The sequence below is a fragment of the Hirsutella rhossiliensis genome (assembly GCF_020360975.1).
Source record: "Hirsutella rhossiliensis strain HR02 chromosome Unknown scaffold00012, whole genome shotgun sequence".
NCBI classification, from domain to species: Eukaryota; Fungi; Ascomycota; class Sordariomycetes; order Hypocreales; family Ophiocordycipitaceae; genus Hirsutella; species Hirsutella rhossiliensis.
This window is the reverse complement of record NW_025408678.1, coordinates 372,797-389,936: the sequence shown is the minus strand read 5'-3', so window position 1 is coordinate 389,936 and position 17,140 is coordinate 372,797. Positions and strand designations below refer to the sequence as shown.

At 55.4% G+C, this 17,140-nt stretch overlaps 7 protein-coding genes across 7 annotated transcripts; 4 read left to right on the top strand and 3 right to left on the bottom strand.

Annotated features, from left to right (window-relative positions):
* Positions 1-436: 436 nt before the first annotated feature.
* HRG_09273 (uncharacterized protein) lies at positions 437-1,153 on the top strand (the record flags this gene model as incomplete). Its single annotated transcript, XM_044867744.1, has 1 exon — positions 437-1,153. One exon carries the CDS (start codon positions 437-439, stop codon positions 1,151-1,153), a length of 717 nt encoding a protein of 238 aa, XP_044717004.1.
* Positions 1,154-1,406: 253 nt separating this feature from the next.
* HRG_09272 (centromere DNA-binding protein complex CBF3 subunit) lies at positions 1,407-2,950 on the top strand (the record flags this gene model as incomplete). Its single annotated transcript, XM_044867743.1, has 6 exons — positions 1,407-1,529; positions 1,590-1,820; positions 1,897-1,907; positions 2,511-2,596; positions 2,671-2,810; positions 2,873-2,950. The coding sequence occupies 6 exons, from the start codon at positions 1,407-1,409 to the stop codon at positions 2,948-2,950; spliced, it is 669 nt and encodes a 222-aa protein (XP_044717003.1).
* A 158-nt stretch (positions 2,951-3,108) lies between these two features.
* Positions 3,109-4,061, top strand: HRG_09271 (transcriptional activator of glycolytic enzymes domain-containing protein; the record flags this gene model as incomplete). The annotated part of the gene is made up of 3 exons (XM_044867742.1): positions 3,109-3,322; positions 3,369-3,552; positions 3,626-4,061. 3 exons carry the CDS (start codon positions 3,109-3,111, stop codon positions 4,059-4,061), a joined length of 834 nt encoding a protein of 277 aa, XP_044717002.1.
* A 1,333-nt stretch (positions 4,062-5,394) lies between these two features.
* Positions 5,395-6,748, bottom strand: HRG_09270 (peptidase family c78 domain-containing protein; the record flags this gene model as incomplete). The annotated part of the gene is made up of 6 exons (XM_044867741.1): positions 5,395-5,755; positions 5,818-5,849; positions 5,950-6,161; positions 6,301-6,405; positions 6,461-6,551; positions 6,608-6,748. The coding sequence occupies 6 exons, from the start codon at positions 6,746-6,748 to the stop codon at positions 5,395-5,397; spliced, it is 942 nt and encodes a 313-aa protein (XP_044717001.1).
* Positions 6,749-8,287: 1,539 nt separating this feature from the next.
* HRG_09269 (PLD-like domain-containing protein) lies at positions 8,288-10,195 on the bottom strand (the record flags this gene model as incomplete). The annotated part of the gene is made up of 1 exon (XM_044867740.1): positions 8,288-10,195. One exon carries the CDS (start codon positions 10,193-10,195, stop codon positions 8,288-8,290), a length of 1,908 nt encoding a protein of 635 aa, XP_044717000.1.
* Positions 10,196-12,353: 2,158 nt separating this feature from the next.
* On the top strand, positions 12,354-13,799 carry HRG_09268 (low affinity iron permease domain-containing protein; the record flags this gene model as incomplete). Its single annotated transcript, XM_044867739.1, has 1 exon — positions 12,354-13,799. The coding sequence occupies one exon, from the start codon at positions 12,354-12,356 to the stop codon at positions 13,797-13,799; it is 1,446 nt and encodes a 481-aa protein (XP_044716999.1).
* A 2,135-nt stretch (positions 13,800-15,934) lies between these two features.
* On the bottom strand, positions 15,935-16,718 carry HRG_09267 (ubiquitin-conjugating enzyme domain-containing protein; the record flags this gene model as incomplete). The annotated part of the gene is made up of 4 exons (XM_044867738.1): positions 15,935-16,087; positions 16,182-16,471; positions 16,552-16,645; positions 16,698-16,718. 4 exons carry the CDS (start codon positions 16,716-16,718, stop codon positions 15,935-15,937), a joined length of 558 nt encoding a protein of 185 aa, XP_044716998.1.
* Positions 16,719-17,140: the final 422 nt, after the last annotated feature.

Sequence of the window (17,140 nt, the reverse complement as noted above, 5' to 3'; positions counted from 1 at the left end):
TCTAGAATCCTCTACTCCGCTCAAGTCTGCAAGCCGAGTTGCCGCTGCTAAGCAGACGGCCGGCCAACTTGTCCCGCGCTAAGAACGGCTCCCGTTGACTCCAGGCACGCTGAGAGATCCAAAGCGTTGGTAATTCCACCAACTACACCATCTGCCGCTGTTTCACGGCTCACGCCCTCACGATCTAAGTACGGGTTTCAAGACCACGTCTGGAGCAGAGGAGTACGCGGCCTTTTTCGCTGCAACCTCTCTAGAGACGCTGTTCGCGTGCCCTCGAGACTGAACAGAAAGCAGCAGTAGGAGAGTATAAATCGTAGCCTAATTTCCCTTCAGTTTCTTGGCTATAATAACAACAGTCCTCCAGAAAGCATTCAAGACGCCTATACCACTGCACAGAATCTTATTCATCCCATTAATATCACCTATTTTAATCACCATGAAGCCCACCGTTGTCGCCTATCTCCTTACTTGCGTCGCCGGCACCGCTATAGCAGCGCCAGCCGCCGATGAGACCTTGCAGTTGATTCAGCGCGACGTCTCTGAGGCCAACCCCCCGCTTGCCGCTAGAGACATCGACATTGCCGGCGCTGCCACCGTCGAGGCCAGGGACCCGAAGAAGGGCAAGGGAAAGAAGGGCGCCAAGAAAGGGAAAAATGCTGCCAACGGTGCCAACGCTGCTAACGGTGCAAACGCTGCCGAGGCAGCTGATGCAGCGGGGGCCAAGCGTGATCTCTCTGGCCAAGCTGCGGACGAGAGTATTATCACGGCCAGAGACCCGAAGAAGGGCAAGGGAAAGAAGGGCGGCAAGAAAGGGAAAAATGCTGCCAACGGTGCCAACGCTGCCAACGGTGCAAACGCTGCAAACGCTGCAAACGGTGCCAACGCTGCTAACGGTGCAAACGCTGCCGAGGCAGCTGATGCAGCGGGGGCCAAGCGTGATCTCTCTGGCCAAGCCGCGGACGAGAGTATTATCACGGCCAGAGACCCGAAGAAGGGCAAGGGAAAGAAGGGCGGCAAGAAAGGGAAAAATGCTGCCAACGGTGCCAACGCTGCAAACGCTGCTAACGGTGCCAACGCTGCTAACGGTGCCAACGCTGCTAACGGTGCAAACGCTGCCGAGGCAGCTGGTGTCACAGGTCCCGGGGCCGGCTGACCGGTCATCCGGTAATCGGATTACCGCCCCGCCCCACGCAAAACCATGTCGTTTTCGAAGGCCCGGCCCTGCGGGGCTGGCGTTTTCTTAGTCGGATTACCGCCATCGGACGGCAAAATCGAAGGTCCACGCCCGCGGGCCCTGCGCGAGACCTTCGATTTCGGTCTCGCTCACGCGCGTTGCGCTCCACCTCCCTCCTCCCACCTCCTCCACCTCCTCCATTGCCACCGTCGCGACGGCGACCGCCTGCACCATGTCGAACGCGATAGAGGATCCCCGGGTCAGGGCGGCCATTGAGCACTACCTGTTAGATCTGGAGAACACCCAGCCGAAGAATACGAAGCGAAATTATCGTCCCAAGCAGGAAGAATGGAAGGCAAGCCCGCATGCGCGCCCTGCAATCTTCATGTAGATCCATGCATTGACCGCCTCACAGGAGTGGTGTCAAGCCAACTGGCCTGCGATCCCGGACGTTTGGCCGGCCTCGGTACCACAGGGCCAACAGCTACCGGGAGACCTGGTCGATGAAGGAAAGCTCTTGCTCTTCATGAAGGAGGTAGTGGCATCACGTCCTCCAAAGAAAGGAAAGAGGGTCGCCGATGAAAGAAAACGACACCTCGAGGCTCAGGAAGCCAAGAGGGCCGTGAAAGACGCAGAGCACCATCAGGTAACAGATGTTGATCACGGGATGTGGTCGTCGGACTGAGCCAGCCCATCATACTAACACCCAGCTTCCCCAGCAGATACCATCGTTGTAGGCGGCGGAGGTAGCGAATACGAGTCAGACTCCGACTTGGAGTTGTATGAGTCCACGCTCAAACTACAGTATAATACTGTACGGGGCTACGTCTCGGCCATACAGAAGCTTTACGACGAGCAGAAGAGCCGGGAGTCAATCCTACGGCCCGGCCACAGGGAGTGGCACTGAAGGCGCTCAAACGCAGCATTCTTGCAACGACTTGGAGCCGGAAGAGGAAGGAATACATGGACAGGGAGTTGGAACTCTGAGAGATGTGTATGCGCCGGCGCAGATACCCGACCACACCAACGTGGCATGGTCCGAGAGAGAGATCGCCTGCGCCCTGAGGACGCAGGTGGACTTTCTGCTCGGGAACCACATGCTGCTGCGGTCCGGCAACCGCCTGCCGATGGAGTTGGCAGACTGCTTTCCCTGGACTTACCCAACGAGGGCTTCAAGGCCCAGGGTATACCACAAAGGCGCTGGTTGTCGTGATGAACTGTGGGAAGACCAACCAGCACGGCCGCATGGAGTATGGATCTGCTTTGCGGCATCGAGATCCGCGATCTTGTCTCATCGGCGCCCTCGCGTTCTGGCTTTTCTGGCGCTGGCAGGTAGAAAAGGCGGAAAGGTTTCCGTCTTCCAAAGAAGCGAAGACTGGTATGAAACGAAGGTGCTCCGCCGATCGGCGAAGGAGCCTCAAGGTAAGCGTGATGGCATTCACCGGAATCCCATAACTCAGAGGGTGCATCGACCCTTTCACTCACCGAATATACAGCTCCGTTGTCGGGCCAGACTGCCCGAGAATGGACGTCCAGGTTCTACAAGAAGGCCGGCATCAAGGTCTCCAAGGTCAGCCACGCGCCTAGAGTGGCGGCGACGCAAAACGCCGACATGGCCGGAGTGGATGAAGGCCAGGCATGTCATCTGCCCTAGGCAAGCCGCCAACCCCCTGGCCTGGGCTGACCCGAACTATACAGATCCGCCGAGCCGGTCGTTGGAATAACGGAGACCAAATGACCGGCTGCTATCTGACTTCCTGCCTTTCGAATTCATGAGGCCGTGGCCGACTTTGACCCTGAATGGTCGGGGTCTTATTTCGTGCCCGGGCCACCGTGAGGCCGCCTGTGGTGCTACTCGTGCAGGTCTGGCCTCAACTCGACAAATGGAAAGAGGCCCACAGTAGCCCTTTCTCAGATCTGGGGTGGAGCAGAACATGGCCGCCGGCGCCTTCTTGGAACTCCTGGAGTGGCTTCGAGAGGTGCTCCTGCAGGACGCTGTCTTCCTTCGCGAGTCCTACCCCGACCATCCTATCTTTCAGGATCCGGTCTCTCTTGCCCCGAGTTTGAAGCGTTCGCCAGCAAAGTTCAAGACACATGCACACGGGACCACGAAGACAGCCATACCACGGTCATTCAAAAGCGATCCCGGTGGTTGCGGAGAAGCTGCGCACAGTACTGACTCAACAGGTCGCAGCCGAGCAGTTAGCTGAGCGAAGACATCTAGACCTTTTGGGGGCTTCTTACGAACTATGCACAAAGTTGGATGAGTTTGCGCAGGCCACCTACACCGTCACCTTCAGCCCCGGCCAAGGTGCTGCAGGTCAACATGCGGAGATCGCGGAGCTCATCAACAGAGGCGCCGCGCTCCACGAGAGACGGTCCTCAGGTCCGAGATAGGCCCTTCGCAAGCGGGCGGTCCGACATACGCTCCGCTCTCTAGAGCAGCAGCAGGGAATGGTGCAAGCGGGCCAGGGCAAGCCCCAGGAAGAGCGCATGGCGAGCCGCCTGGGCCGCGCGAACCTCCGAGCTTCAAGCTCCCCGTTCTGTCAAATCTGTACAGGAGCTGCTGCGTCTCTGGCGGCAGGGCTGGGGCGAAATGCCTTCTGTGGATTCTCTTGAGCGAGACTGGGGTGCTCGATGGCGGCCATCTGCAGAGAAGAATTACTTTTCCACGCGCAAGATCATCGTCGATGAGGTTCGGAGGCGGGCCCAGTCGGACGGCTTAACTGAAGATATCGTGGCGAGGCAAATGGACGAAGAACGTGGACCCAGCTCTTTGGATAAGTTGTTCAAGGCCATCCGAAAGGACAGGCAAGGCGAAAAGGGACACAAACGTGCGTCGGGGCAATTCAACGTCGGTGGTAGCGAAAAGTCGATGGCGCAGTGATTTTGAACACCCGTCTGATAGAATGACGAGGACCTTGGCGGCGAAAGTGCCCCCAGGCCGTCAGGGGCTGCGTCGCTACAGTCAGCGGTAGTGGCCTGTAGACAGGGTATGCATCCGCTAAGCGCCGCTGTAGCTCCAGCGCGTCAAGGCTAGAAAATGCTTCAAATCACCGCAACCTCGCAACCGACAGGATGTAGGACCTTAGACAGGGTGCATTCTGATCGCACAAACGCAGGCTATCCAGTCGAACTGGTTTTGTCGTCGTCGGTCCCGGCTTTCGCGCTTTATGGCGCTCCGAAGATGACATCAACCCGGCAGAGGTGATGTCAAGGGCAAGCGGGTAATCGGCGGTAATCTGCGGGGTAATCCGCTGACCGCCCACCAAAGCCGGACCTGTGACATCCACTTGATGTAGCGGGGGCCAAGCGTGATCTCTCTGGCCAAGCTGCGGACGAGAGTATTATCACGGCCAGAGACCCGAAGAAGGGCAAGGGAAAGAAGGGCGGCAAGAAAGGGAAAAATGCTGCCAATGGTGCAAACGCTGCCAACGGTGCAAACGCTGCCAATGCAGCCGCCTAGGTTCAGACAATATGAGACGAAATGAGGCTGGCAGACACCGTATATAGTTTATTAGGATATTTTGTAAAGAGCTGGAATCCTACAAAAGAGCTGGAACTCTATATCATTTTGTTTTCCACTTTGAACCTTTTCCAAAAGGAGACTGCCGGAATTCCGTTATTCAAGGCGAAGAAGTGAGCGAATGCGGAGCGGAAAATATGAACCATTCGTTCTCTTAGGCACTGCTTGCTTTACACTCACATGAATCCCGTCACCCGTTTAAGCAAGTCGATCATTTTGTCAGCCGATACGGTTCGCACCATATCGCCCGTGGGTGCTCGTCGTCACTTATAACGCTTATACTAACCGTAATGTCTTCGAGCGCAATACAGGTCCACCTGATCACCATGGGGCAGGATGGGTCCCCGCCTTCTGAAGTTCAAGGCTTAAATTGAGTTCCTCCTCTCCTTGCCCCGAGAATCGTCTTCAACATTCCCCAGGCACCCCAAATTACGGTTTCGCCTTCAACTCTTTCTCTCGCCATGTATCAAGGGTCCGATTCGGTGACTGGCTAGTTGCGCGGGAACGGGCCCTGGAAGAAAATGTGTCGCACAGCGCTGAAGCCCTGGGATAACTCTAGGATAGGCTTAGAGACCAATCGGGCGCTGCTGCAGTCCCTCCCCAAGACTGCTCATCAACACGGGCGCAACCGGCCGCGAACCTGGTCAGTTTAATACACGTGGCAAGCTGCGCGAACGTGGTGCTGGCCAATGTCTTACCAGAGAATCTCGAACTCGTCATACTTGCCCAGATGCTTCATGCCACGTCGATACGGCTCTAGCAGCTTGCTAGCCATCGGGAACTTGTCCCTTCCAATGAGCCTCTTTATCGAGCTCGACTCGCCGCGAGAGGGGTCGAACACGAGAATGTAAACCTGATTGTCCTGCTGTCGCTCGATGCCGATAACAGTAACCGAATGGCCTTGGCGCTGCAGATAGATTGGCGGGAGATTGGTTGATCGGACCTTTGCGCTGTTGGCCCCTTGCCAGCCTCGTTTAAAGTAGTCTTCCAAAGTCTCCAGCAACCTTTCCCTTGCCTCTGTGCACTCAGTCTGTCGAAACGCCTGAACGGAGCATCTGGTAATGCCTCCCGTTAGTAAGTGGCTTGCTTGTTGTTATTCGTAGAGCCGCAAACTCACGATATGTCGAGGCTGTGAAACAGGGCCTGAGCCTGTCGATCGCGGGGTTTATTCAGCGACGTCATACAAAGTACAGTGCTCGCCTTGTCTGACTACTACAATGTAGAGACGAAGACGGTGCCTAGTGCATACCTCGGGCGTCCCAATGAACTTGCGTGTTCGTTTGATGTCCCCAATCTCGAGTCTATCCTGGGGATTGTAGCCCTTGTCCCATGCCTGCTCGATTAGGTCTTGCACTTCAAGGACGGTCGGTAAGTGGTTGCCGAAATGCTCCGACCCCGGAGAGCGAGTTTCAATCAAGTATGAAACGAGTGTCTGTATGTTCCGGTAGCCACAAAGCCCCCCTGTAGATACAAAATGAGATCGGGTCGGACCCAAGGGTTGTGAAAGCCGTCTTTCGTGAAGGCACACGGTGACCAGCTTGGGAAGGTGGGTGCGGCAGAAGGAGGAGTGAAAAGTGATGTCGAAGTTGCATATACGCACCTTCACGCGGCAGCTTTGATATGTGCGGCACACAAGGATGGCAAAGATATGCGATCTTGGTCAATGAACATTGCCGGAGAAGCTTTTCGAGGGCGGAAAGAACACCTGCATTTTCTATCCGTCAGCCAAGAGCAGCTAGGAGTATTGAGTTGTGACGCACCTCTCGTACACACTTGTCCCTCTTTCTCCAGTTTTTTCACGAGCCAGGTAGGCATGTTCTGCTCGTGGGCGGATTTGCCCAGGTAGAAAGTCTTGAGGGCCGAAGGTTAGGATTGATTGCTGCCAGGAATGACAGCCGGGGACAAACCTTGAGTCTCGGGCGAGCCTGGTCCTGGCTGCCTTGAGTCTTGTCCGTCAAGGTGAGATGCCCATTGAGCTGTCTCAACTCAGATGGCTCGGGGTCGCGCCTCTTGCGATGACGCAAAAGCCGCCAAGCCGCTGGTAGCATGGGGCCGCAATGGACGCCGAGTTTTGTCCTGGCACACGGGGCCGGCGTCGAAGACGATGATGTTTCTGCTAACAAGTGAGGCCGGCTACCCCTTGTCGTGCCCAACGCCCTCTCGGCGGCGTAGCTGCTATGACCCGAGGCAGACTTTGGTAGGGCGCGCTCGGCCATGCCAGAGTGTCCCCGCCAACAGGAGAGCTGGCCCGACCCCGCTTAGTGGCGTCGAAGTTTATCAGGAGGCCAGGGGTAAGCCGAGTTCTGGGAGATGGTTCAAAATCTTGTTCTGTGGCGGTATATCGAACGGGGGTTAACCGCAAATAGAGCTATTGGCGGTATAGTTCTAAACAGACATCTATACAGCCTAGGCTTGTAACACAGCGAGGTACAAAGATCTCTTATCGGTATAGTGTTTTAAGCAGATTTAATGCTATAAAAGCTCTCAAGTATAACAGTCGCCGATACCTAGTCCCCGCAACGCGGCGTCTATATGTTTCTGAAGCAGGTCGATAACAATCCTTGCCTCGATATGCACCCCGGCTACCAGCCCTACCACTCTGTCCGACCACAATCGACTTATTTAGCAGCAGGCCTCGCAACACTCACAGCACTCAAAGCACGCAAGTCCAGCGCATAGCCCGCAGCATGCTGCCTCACCAGCCCCGCCACCCCGCAGGCGCATTGGCTCGCCATCAACCTTCATAGGCTCAATTGGGTGCTATAGAACAAAGTCAACGTCATTCCTCCCCCTGATAAGGAGCCTTTTGACTCTGGTGTCTTGGTGAAATCTGGACATACAGGCTGGTCGGCGCTGGGCTGCGATCCTGGGATAGGGGCCGAGGCCGACTCCTGTGTTTGCTGAGCAGAGGCCATGGCGGAGCCGTGTGTGGGTAACTGGGTATGAAGGCGGGATGGGAGAGCGAGAAGATGATGCAATGGAAACCGAGTCCGCTACACCGACCTCAGCCACGTCAAGGTGCGAGACTTCAGTTTATAGCTTACCGCCGCAGTTGGCCCCTTGTACTAGCCAGCCAGACCTCGGCGAAGTAATGCGGCGCAGGACTGCTGACGCACGCCGGGCGTCATTTTACTCTTATTACTGCAAACGCTTTAGCAGTGCCCAAGCTCCATGGTCGGGTATTAGAACTAAGTAGCAGCTGGCACGCCGTACACGCGTATCAACCCGCGGCTCAGCCTACGTGATCACCCATGCCGTCCGTGCCGTCTGACTGTAACCTCACCACCGGCTTTGCCTTGGAACGGTACTTGTTGAGACTCGAGAACCACATCCACTAATGCATGGGGTTAGGGTGGCAGAGGCTGTGCAAAGAAGAAAAGGACAAGGGGCAAGCGACGTGACTTTTGATTCGCCGAGCGTGATTCGAGACCACGGGAGAACGTGCCGAGATTCAGCAAAACCACTGCGTCGAAGAAAACACACGAGATACGCAGCATGTGTCGAGGTTCCCCGCCCGGAGGAGAGTGGGGAGAGGGAGAGGAGTCGATGAGCGTGTATTCAACAGACTCCCACGGAGTATTTCAAACCTAGAACCCTCCCATCCCCTTCATTTTCACCATCCCTGCCAATGCTTTTATCAAGTTCGGATCACCGAGATATCCTTCCCCGGGATTTCCCTCTGCGTCTTTCCAAACACCGTCATCCGCCACTCTCCCAAAGACTTTCGTATTTTGATTTCGGTCAATCGCCTCCCTCCACTTGCCGCAGATTTCAGGACTATCAACCATGACGTTGAGCTCAAAACTATGGGCCCATGACTGAGTGTCTTGATTCCCGCTGCCCTGCACCCCGACCTGGTGGTCCGCTATTAATAGCTTGATGTGGCAGGCCCTCGACTTGTAGGATTGGTGAATGGGACGATTTTGGTCTTTAGCGACGTAGTGGTAAACATGTAGTAATTGACGCTCCGGTCCGTCGGGTGAAAGGGAGTTGAAGAGAGCTCGAGCCGCATGCTCGTTATTGCCGCCCTGCCCAGGCATCATCTCGCCAGCATCGTTGTAGCCGAAGCATACATAGTAGGTAACTTCAACCCCACGCTTTAATGCGGCCGCTATGGCAGGGATAAGCGGCGCAGCGTTGAGGTCAGGGGTCTGGATGAATATGTTCCGTTGAGCATTGCGAATCAGGGACAACCAACATTCGTTCTGCGGGACATGGACATTTTTTGAATCGAGGGGTCCGTACGGGGGACGTGACACCAAGGCCATAGGCACGGGGCATGCAGTCAAGGTGGAGATGTATGGCATCATCTCAGCGCCTTCGGGGATTTCAGGGCCACAGGGATCGATGGGGTTTTGGACGACAAGGTTGAGTTGGCGGTTCGCGGCCTGTAGACGGGTTTCCCGGGGCTTGGTAGAGTAACACGATTGTAATCGCGCAATTTCTCCTGCTATGCTGTCGTCGAAATGGGGATCTTCTGGTGTGTGCTCTGGAAGTATCGCGTGCCCCTGACCGTTCGCCGCAGCTTCGGCTTGGTCTTGCCCCGAACTGCCATCCGCATCAATAGGCTCTGCACCAAAGTCTGGTTGGCTGCCTTCCGCTGTCGAGACGTTGAGTAGGGGAGGGGGCGGACGGAGGATCTTATTCCAGGTGATGAGCGCCGTGTCGTATATGCTGTCGACCACAGGGCCCTCTACGTGGGTCATCATCTCCATATTGCAGTTGTCCTCGACGTTATTGCTCATAACAACGGCTATCCTGCGGTCAATTACACAGAACTTGCAATGAAGGGTCCCCAGTACAAATTTGTGACAGGTCATGACTTCCAAGTCGACGTGGGGGATTTCTTCGGGCGAGGGCAGTTGGATGGACTTGGATGTGTACGCTGCTGGTTGCAGGACGGGCAGGGAAGTGCCTCCCGATGGCTTCACGGCCTGGTGCGCATCGATCGCGTTTGCCGCCGTGGCTTTGTCGTACATCAGCTTGACCACCACCCGTTGCCCCCTCTTCCCGGCTCGTCTTGACAGCTCGATTAAAGCGGCTTTGATGAGTCGCTGGGCCAACGAGGGAGACCACGCGCATGTAACGAAGAAGACTTCGCTCCGGGCGCGGACTATGAGGTTCGAGCAATGGCGGATGACGTCTGCCAGGGACGAGATGGCTGTCAGCGGTACTGTGCCGTGGGTTCCCATCAGCGGAGGAGAAACCATCCCCGACATGGGATCCGCGCCTAAGCATTCGAGGGAGTCGGCGAAGGCTTGTAAAAAGAGAGGGCTCGGTTTCGTTGGACCCCAGCGACCGCATTTCAAGGCTGCTTCCAATGCGTCCGGGGATGGGGCTTCCCGCTGCTCGCGGAGACCGTGGTGGAGGTCTTTTGGGAAGTGGCCATAGAGTTGCTTGACGATGTCGCCGGGCGCTGCGTTTGGATTCTTGGCCAAAGCTGAGCTCACTGTTTCAGGCCCCTGACAGAGGCTCACCAAATGCTCCGACACCATCGTCGCAGTCTAGGATCTTGCCGCGACGAAGACGGCGGGGAAGGTGGGCGGCAGACGAATTTGTACAGATATAAGCGTTGATGATCTGCCTGGGGATGGGAGGGGGGGTGGGTTGAGTAATAGCGAAGAAGCTGGGAACAAGATCAATACGTCAACTACCCCTTAGCCGAGCACGGACTGACAGCTCGTTCTCTCTTTTCAGAACATGGAACCGGTGCTCCATAGAGGCGCTGCCGATCGTGGGAAAACGAAACGTGGTAAAAGGTGCTACGTCCTGGGCCAGCACAGCGTGCTCTGTCTCCAGGCTCCGTCGATTTGAGCTTGGGATATACACCCATCAGCCGCCTGCCAGTAGATATACAAGCTTACTCCCTTGCGTGACCATCGCACCCGGGTATCAATAGGTGTACAATAAGTGTCGGACACGATTCTCCAAGTATACAGCAGCCGTTTCACTAACCCGTCTTTCACAAACTACCGAGAGCTGTTTGAGTACGCAAAGATCATCTTCATGCGATTTTCGGGCTGCTTGCCGACGCCTTGTTCCTGACATTGACTCAGCCTAGTCCCGTATTCATGTATGCAGGTGAGTATGCTTCTTTTCCTCTTGAATCCCTCTAAACTCGGTTTACTTGCACATCTTGGCCGCGGCAGATGGAAATTATGATGCTCAAGATGCCCTTACGCCGAATCACTTAGACAGTCGTGTGCCTGCCACAATGCACATGTCAAATAAGCTGCTCCTTTGCGGAGCTGACTCGCGCTAGCCGCCCAGCCATCAAAGACAGACGGGGGAAGAATCGCCAGTGAACGTGCCGTAAGATCCGGTCTCCCGCACACATGCATGGGGCTATGCTGGTAGGGGGACGTCATGTGCGTACGTGAACCCTGTTTCCCCGCAGGGATTAGGATGCGCCTGAGTCTGTGAGCCTGTCAGCAAAAGCATCCGCCCCCAAGGCCCTCAATCGCCACTTGCTCCGTGCCTTGTTTCATGTCTTTTACCTCCCTTGGCCACTCCACATGCCGACCTTGCCGGTGAAGTATGACGTCCGAGATCGCCTTCTTCGGTCGTCAAAGCAAACTTCACTGAGGGGCCATGCCGGCCGAGAGCAGATGACGACAGGCGACATATGTTCTTTTCGACCTCCTAGACCACGTCAGTACAGCAGGGCTCTGCCAAGGTGGGCATAACCAGTCTCTCTTAGACCAGACCCAAAAACGCCTGAGTGACTTTGAAGACAATACATTGGCGCTTAAAGAGTTGTCCTTCGAGACTATGTGCCGATCCACGCTCAGGTAGCAGCCCGACCGCAGCCATCCCAGTGCAATAGCTATCTCCTCTAGTAACTCCGCTGGTTTTAATACCCAAGGCTCCCAGGCGTATGTAGATAGTCCCGGCCGGGGTTTAGCCAATCAGTCCTTGACCCTTTCAGCGTGGCTGAGCTGCGCTGCGGAAGAGCAACGCCGACCTGGCAACATTGAGGCATTTCTCGTTGCGGCACTTTACGAAAGGCCTCGGGGACCGCGGCTTGGAAGGGATCAAAAGAAAAGAATCCACTGCAATTTCTTGAACCTGCAGAAAGATAGCGGATAATTTATAAGGTACTTTGTTTGTCTGACAGACTACGAAGTCTACATGTAATTTTCCCAACTTCATGATACCAATATTAATCGTATCTCTTATTCCTTCGACTTTTCTGGTCCCCGTCATCTCGTCTACTCGCCTCTTGAGCACCACTGTTGCTTGCCGATTCGTGTACGGCACCCTATGATTTGGTCCTCGATTGAAAACTGCCGTCACCCTGGAGACTTTCAAGTTCACGATCTTCCGAGCCTGCCTCGGAAGCTCTCGCCCGCGAGAGCAATACAACCACCATAACATTGCACGGGACTTGTATGCTCCAGAGAACACGCCAACAGACAGGCTCATTTCCCGGCCCCTGAAATCGAAGAGAGGCTCTCGCTAGACGTTTCACCCGGATGGATCTGTCATCAAATTGTCAAACTGGACTTGGATTCCTCGGATGGTTCCTGAGGCACGCGCGAGCTCACCCCTTCCGTAATCAGACTGCCATATCTCCAGGTCAAGATGAACCGAATCATTAGGATTCTTGCCTCGCCGGGAGCAAAGGGGCCCATCGAGCACGTCGCACCCACGATGAAGGTCAACAATGCATCAAACGAGACTGGAAAAGAAGCTTTTCCATCAGGAGAGCCTGCTTTGACACAAAATGCTTCAGGCTACGTCGAAAAGTCCAAAGACCAACTTCTAGAGCGCTGGCTTGACTGGGTTGTCAAAGCCTCCGGCTCCGAGCCCGTCTTCCTCATCATCCTTGTTGGCCTTCTCCTCTGGGCATTCCTGGGCATACGGTACGGCCAGTCGTCGGATTGGGCAGTGATAATCTCCGATGTCCAAGCAATTGTCAGTTATGTTTTCGATTCCCTGCTCATGCGTCAACAGTTGAATGGGTATGAGAAGATGCTGCGAGTGTCTGCCGGTCTGAGTTCCCGTAACATAAGCCTCTGCAGGATGTTACGCAAAGCTCGGAGTAGCGGACGGTACGAGGCAGCCAGGCCGGCGGAACTCGGAGCTGTCGACGGAATCCGGTTTGAGTTTCCAACGGAGAACTTGGTGGGCCGGGTTTCCACCCTGGCTTCCAGAGTCTTGGGCCACTTCGTTACCCTCATTTCATACTGGGTGTGCATCTTTATCTGGATCGGCTTTGGCCCATACTGCAACTGGAGCAACAGATGGCAGCTATACATCAACTCAGCAACGTCTGCTCTCATGGTGTTGATATTTGCTTTCCTCGCCAACATACGAGAACGGCATGACAATTACATTGAGAGTTGTCAAAACATTCTCTTCGAAGTTGATTGCGCCGTGGAACTTAGATTGCGTACGATTACCGGCGACGATACTCCAAACGAGACAGTTGTTATTCCTGCTCCAAAACTGAGTAGAATCCAGCGAGCGATATTCTACTATGCAGACCTTGTGGGTACTCTTACTGGAATTGCAATATTGATGATTGTCATCGCCATTTGGATTGCGATTGGGCCACTCATGTCCTTCAACTCGAACTGGTGGCTTCTAATCGGAACGTACGCCGGACTAGTCGGTCTTCACGATGGGTTCGTCCTACGCAATGTCCAAATGCAATTCGATAATTATGCAGACGAGGCGCTGGAAAAGGTCGCTTCCGAAGACAAGAGCATTTTGGCCGACATCGGGATGCAGGACCAGGCAAATAGCTATACACCGCAAAGGGCTGTCGTCTCCCGACTCTCGGCAAAGATGGGAGCCATCTGTTCGCATGAGATGACTGTCATGCTCGGAGTGGTCTTTATCATCGGGCTTCTCGCCGGTGCCAGCGCCATGAAATGGACGACTACGGGGCAGTTACTGTGCAATGTCCCTCCAAGCATTATCGAATCCTTCGTCATGATGATTCTCATCACGGGCCATAATCTGGCAGAAGCCAAGAGGCGCGAGGAGATTCACCAAATGTACCTCAGGCGGGTCAAGCTGCTCGCTTACGTTGAGGGACTGGCTATTGGCGACGGAAAAACACGAGGCGGGCACCTTGGCGGAGAAACGTAAAGGACATGGAGGTGACTTCTCGGAAACGCAGCCTTGATACGCATGATGATAACACCACCAGCCCCAGAAACTCCCGAAACTCTCAGGTGTGGTTTTGCATACCCTCGATGAGTCACATGGGGGTTCATGTGGCTGCTGGATTATAAGTACTTCACTAACTGCTCGATTAACTGCCCGGTGGACTGCCCGATGTACTGCTTGCCCGGCTGCTGACTCTTCCTACCGTGCAGTTTGCCTTTTAGACATTTGGTCTTGTTTTGGGCAACTAACTAGTAATACTTCAAATACACAAGCTACACTCCCTTACTTTCCATATTGTCACTCAACTCTTTGGACATGCCGGCATACATACATATCCATGTCCTCCGGCACAGAGGCCCACACTTGGGTCCTCCGCAGAACACAGAGTCAAGTGCCTGAGTAATTGCCTCATGCACTCTTTCCCGACATTTCAGACGAGGCAGAGGCGGTCGTAGGTAAGAAACGACGCCGTAAGAGGCAAAAGTGGAGGCAGAGGCGGCCTAGAGAGAGTCAGGCAGCCACAGGCCAAAACCAAGAGGATATGGCGACATAACCAAAAATGGACAAAGAATAGTAAAGAGGTCGGATATTCCTTGACGAGTCATATCATCGGCCTTCTTGAGCCAGCTAGCTATAGTCAATCCAGCTCTCCAGTTACCGAGGCAGAGGAAACGACCAAAGACAAGGCTCAGGACGGTAACTCCTCGTAAACCCGTTGCTGGACTCCTGTCCGCGACCTCAAAAGCCTCCGGACTGGACCAAGTGCAAATACCATAGTAGGCATGCCCTGCACGCCACAGTTGAATCTCGCTCATGGCAGGGAGCTAGTTGTCTTTCTGCTTCATGGGAACAGTTGTTTACCTACCTCGCCAGTCTCCAGCTCCGAGGCCGTCCGGCTGGATGCTCTGAAACGCAAGGCGACGATTGAACGACGGCCGTTGGTGATGCTAACCTGATCCTTGGCTAGCCCTTGAGCAGATTCGAAGGCGTACTCACCTGGTGCTGCTTGCTACTTGTCTCTCTTCCCCCGAATGCGCCGTGGCCTCGCCTGGCTGTGCAGCTGCAAGGCCGCAAGCTCGTCCACGTCCCAATCCCTGGCCTCACCATACCTGAGATGCACTTCTCGATCCACTTGATCCCTTTGCTGGTCCTCAACTGAATCCTTGATTGAGGCTTGAGCTTGAGGCCCGAGGAGACAGGAGACCGAGCCTTTTGGACATCATCATTGCCCAAGGGTTTATGCTTCGCTCCCGAACAGCATGAGAAACGTCCCTGCCCTACACGGCGGTTCCAAGTAGACCGGCAGAACCCATCACGAGTTGTTTAAAACGGCCTTGGTGTTGCTTCGATGTGCTCCTCAAACGCCCCTGCAAAGCGAAAGGCCCGGGAGTTGTCTCGTACCACCTCCCGTCAAATACGAGCCAGGACCCTCGACAGAGGAGGGCGAGCACCTGGTACAAAAGTACGAAGCAAATATCAAAAGCCCGCCGGCAGGAGGCTGGGCTTTGGGACCGGCACATGACAAGCACCAAAGATCGAGCAAGGGAAAGTTCTGTATCGTGAGGAAGCCATCGACGGCCCTTTCTTCTTCCCCGACCGCATACCCCAGCCCAGCCCGTTCCTGTAAGCCAAGAACACACACAGGGATCCAAGAAGCCTGCCCCTGTCGCTCGCCGTTGCACAGCTGAGCCTGCTACCGTCCGAATCGGTACGCACGGCGCTCGCCCCCTACTAGATTGTGCAAGCCCGAGCACCAGCAAGTAGAGGATGGGGTGGGGAAGGGAGATAACACCATAGCCAAGACAAACAGATTCAAAGACGACGGATGAAAGTAACAACCAGAGCAGTACCTTATCCTCGCTGACCCATGGGGCAAAAGCAACCGGCCGGCTCCGCTTTGTCAGGTAGCAAGACCGCCCATCCCATCATGACGCGACCACGTCTCCATCCTCCACTATGTCGCTCAATCCAAGGGGCCCCTCGGCAACAGTACACTCGCGGGCAGAGGCTGCTGCCTGGCGTTGCCCGTTCCCGACATCTGTCCGTCCACGCGGCAGGGGGGTGCTCGCCATCATCCAGAGGCCCTCCGCCGCCCTCCAGGAGCTTTATCCTGTCTATTTAATCACCCTGTCGTACCTGGTCCCTTTGACGGTGCCGCCGCCCATAGCCGTCCGCACGTTTCTTTTGAAGCCTTCACGGTTATGTCGTAGATCGTCGGCGGCCTCCTTGTTGAGGGGGTCCGTGGCGTTGGGTTCGAGAAACAGGAACTGGCGGCGAACTCGTCAGTGCTTCTTCGCTCAAAAGCGGTCGAGGCTCGTCGCAGCCAAAAGCTTCAGGGAGCCGGACATAGTAAAACCTTACCTGCAAACCCACAATGACGGCGTTGAGGTTCAAGACGGGCTTCCAGTCCTCGCGCAGAATATTCAGACACACCTTGCCCTCGAGGTCAATGTTGGGGTGGTAGATGATCTCTCTGCATCGGACCTTTGGTGGCTCGTGCGGGAAGCTTTGGTTGATGGCAAAGTCAAAGGTGAAGCGCCCGGTGCGATACATGCCCTCGTCGGGCTCAATGGTCAGGACAAAGTTGAGGATGTCGTCTGCGTCGGGGAAGTCGGTCCGCATGGTCGATCCGAGCGACAGCTCTGAAAGGTCTGCGTGCCGTACGTCAGTCTTGAGTCCTCTGATGGCGTCTTGAGCCCCCGCCAAAAGCATCGTGCGGACGTGTGCGTACCTTTCTGGACCCGCAGTTGGGCTGCCGTCACCTTTTTTTTCTTGCCTCCCGCCGCCTGGCCTTCCGAGCTTTCGGCCTGCTTCTGCTCCTTTTTCTGTACTCGTTCAGATTGCGGCTCCCAGCGTTTGCTTCCTGTCGCTTCTCACCATGGACCATATCTTCAACATCTTGCTGGCGGTGCTGCCCCACGAGAGGGGTCAGTCGGGACCACGATGGGACGGGAGGCGGCGGGAACAAAGAATGGAAAGACCTGTGAGTTGGACGAGATTGGCGGCGGCGACTGGACAGTCCCAGGGGGTGGCGGAGAAGAACGGGGCGGCGCTGTAGGAAGGGTGGTCAAGCAAAGGGGAAATGTCATGATGATGCCCTGCGTTTCCGAAGGCGGCAAGGAAGGCCATGATGCTTGATAAGATAGGCGCCCGCCGCTGTCTGCCGGAGTTTACGCGCCCCACCCGGGTGGTGGCGTCATTCAGGGGCAGCGACCATCCGGGATGGATCAGGTACTGTAATAGCCACTGTAACGTGACCGGGCTAAGCGCCGCCTAAACACTGCCGAGCCCAAGCCCACTTGGTCATATATCTTAGGCAC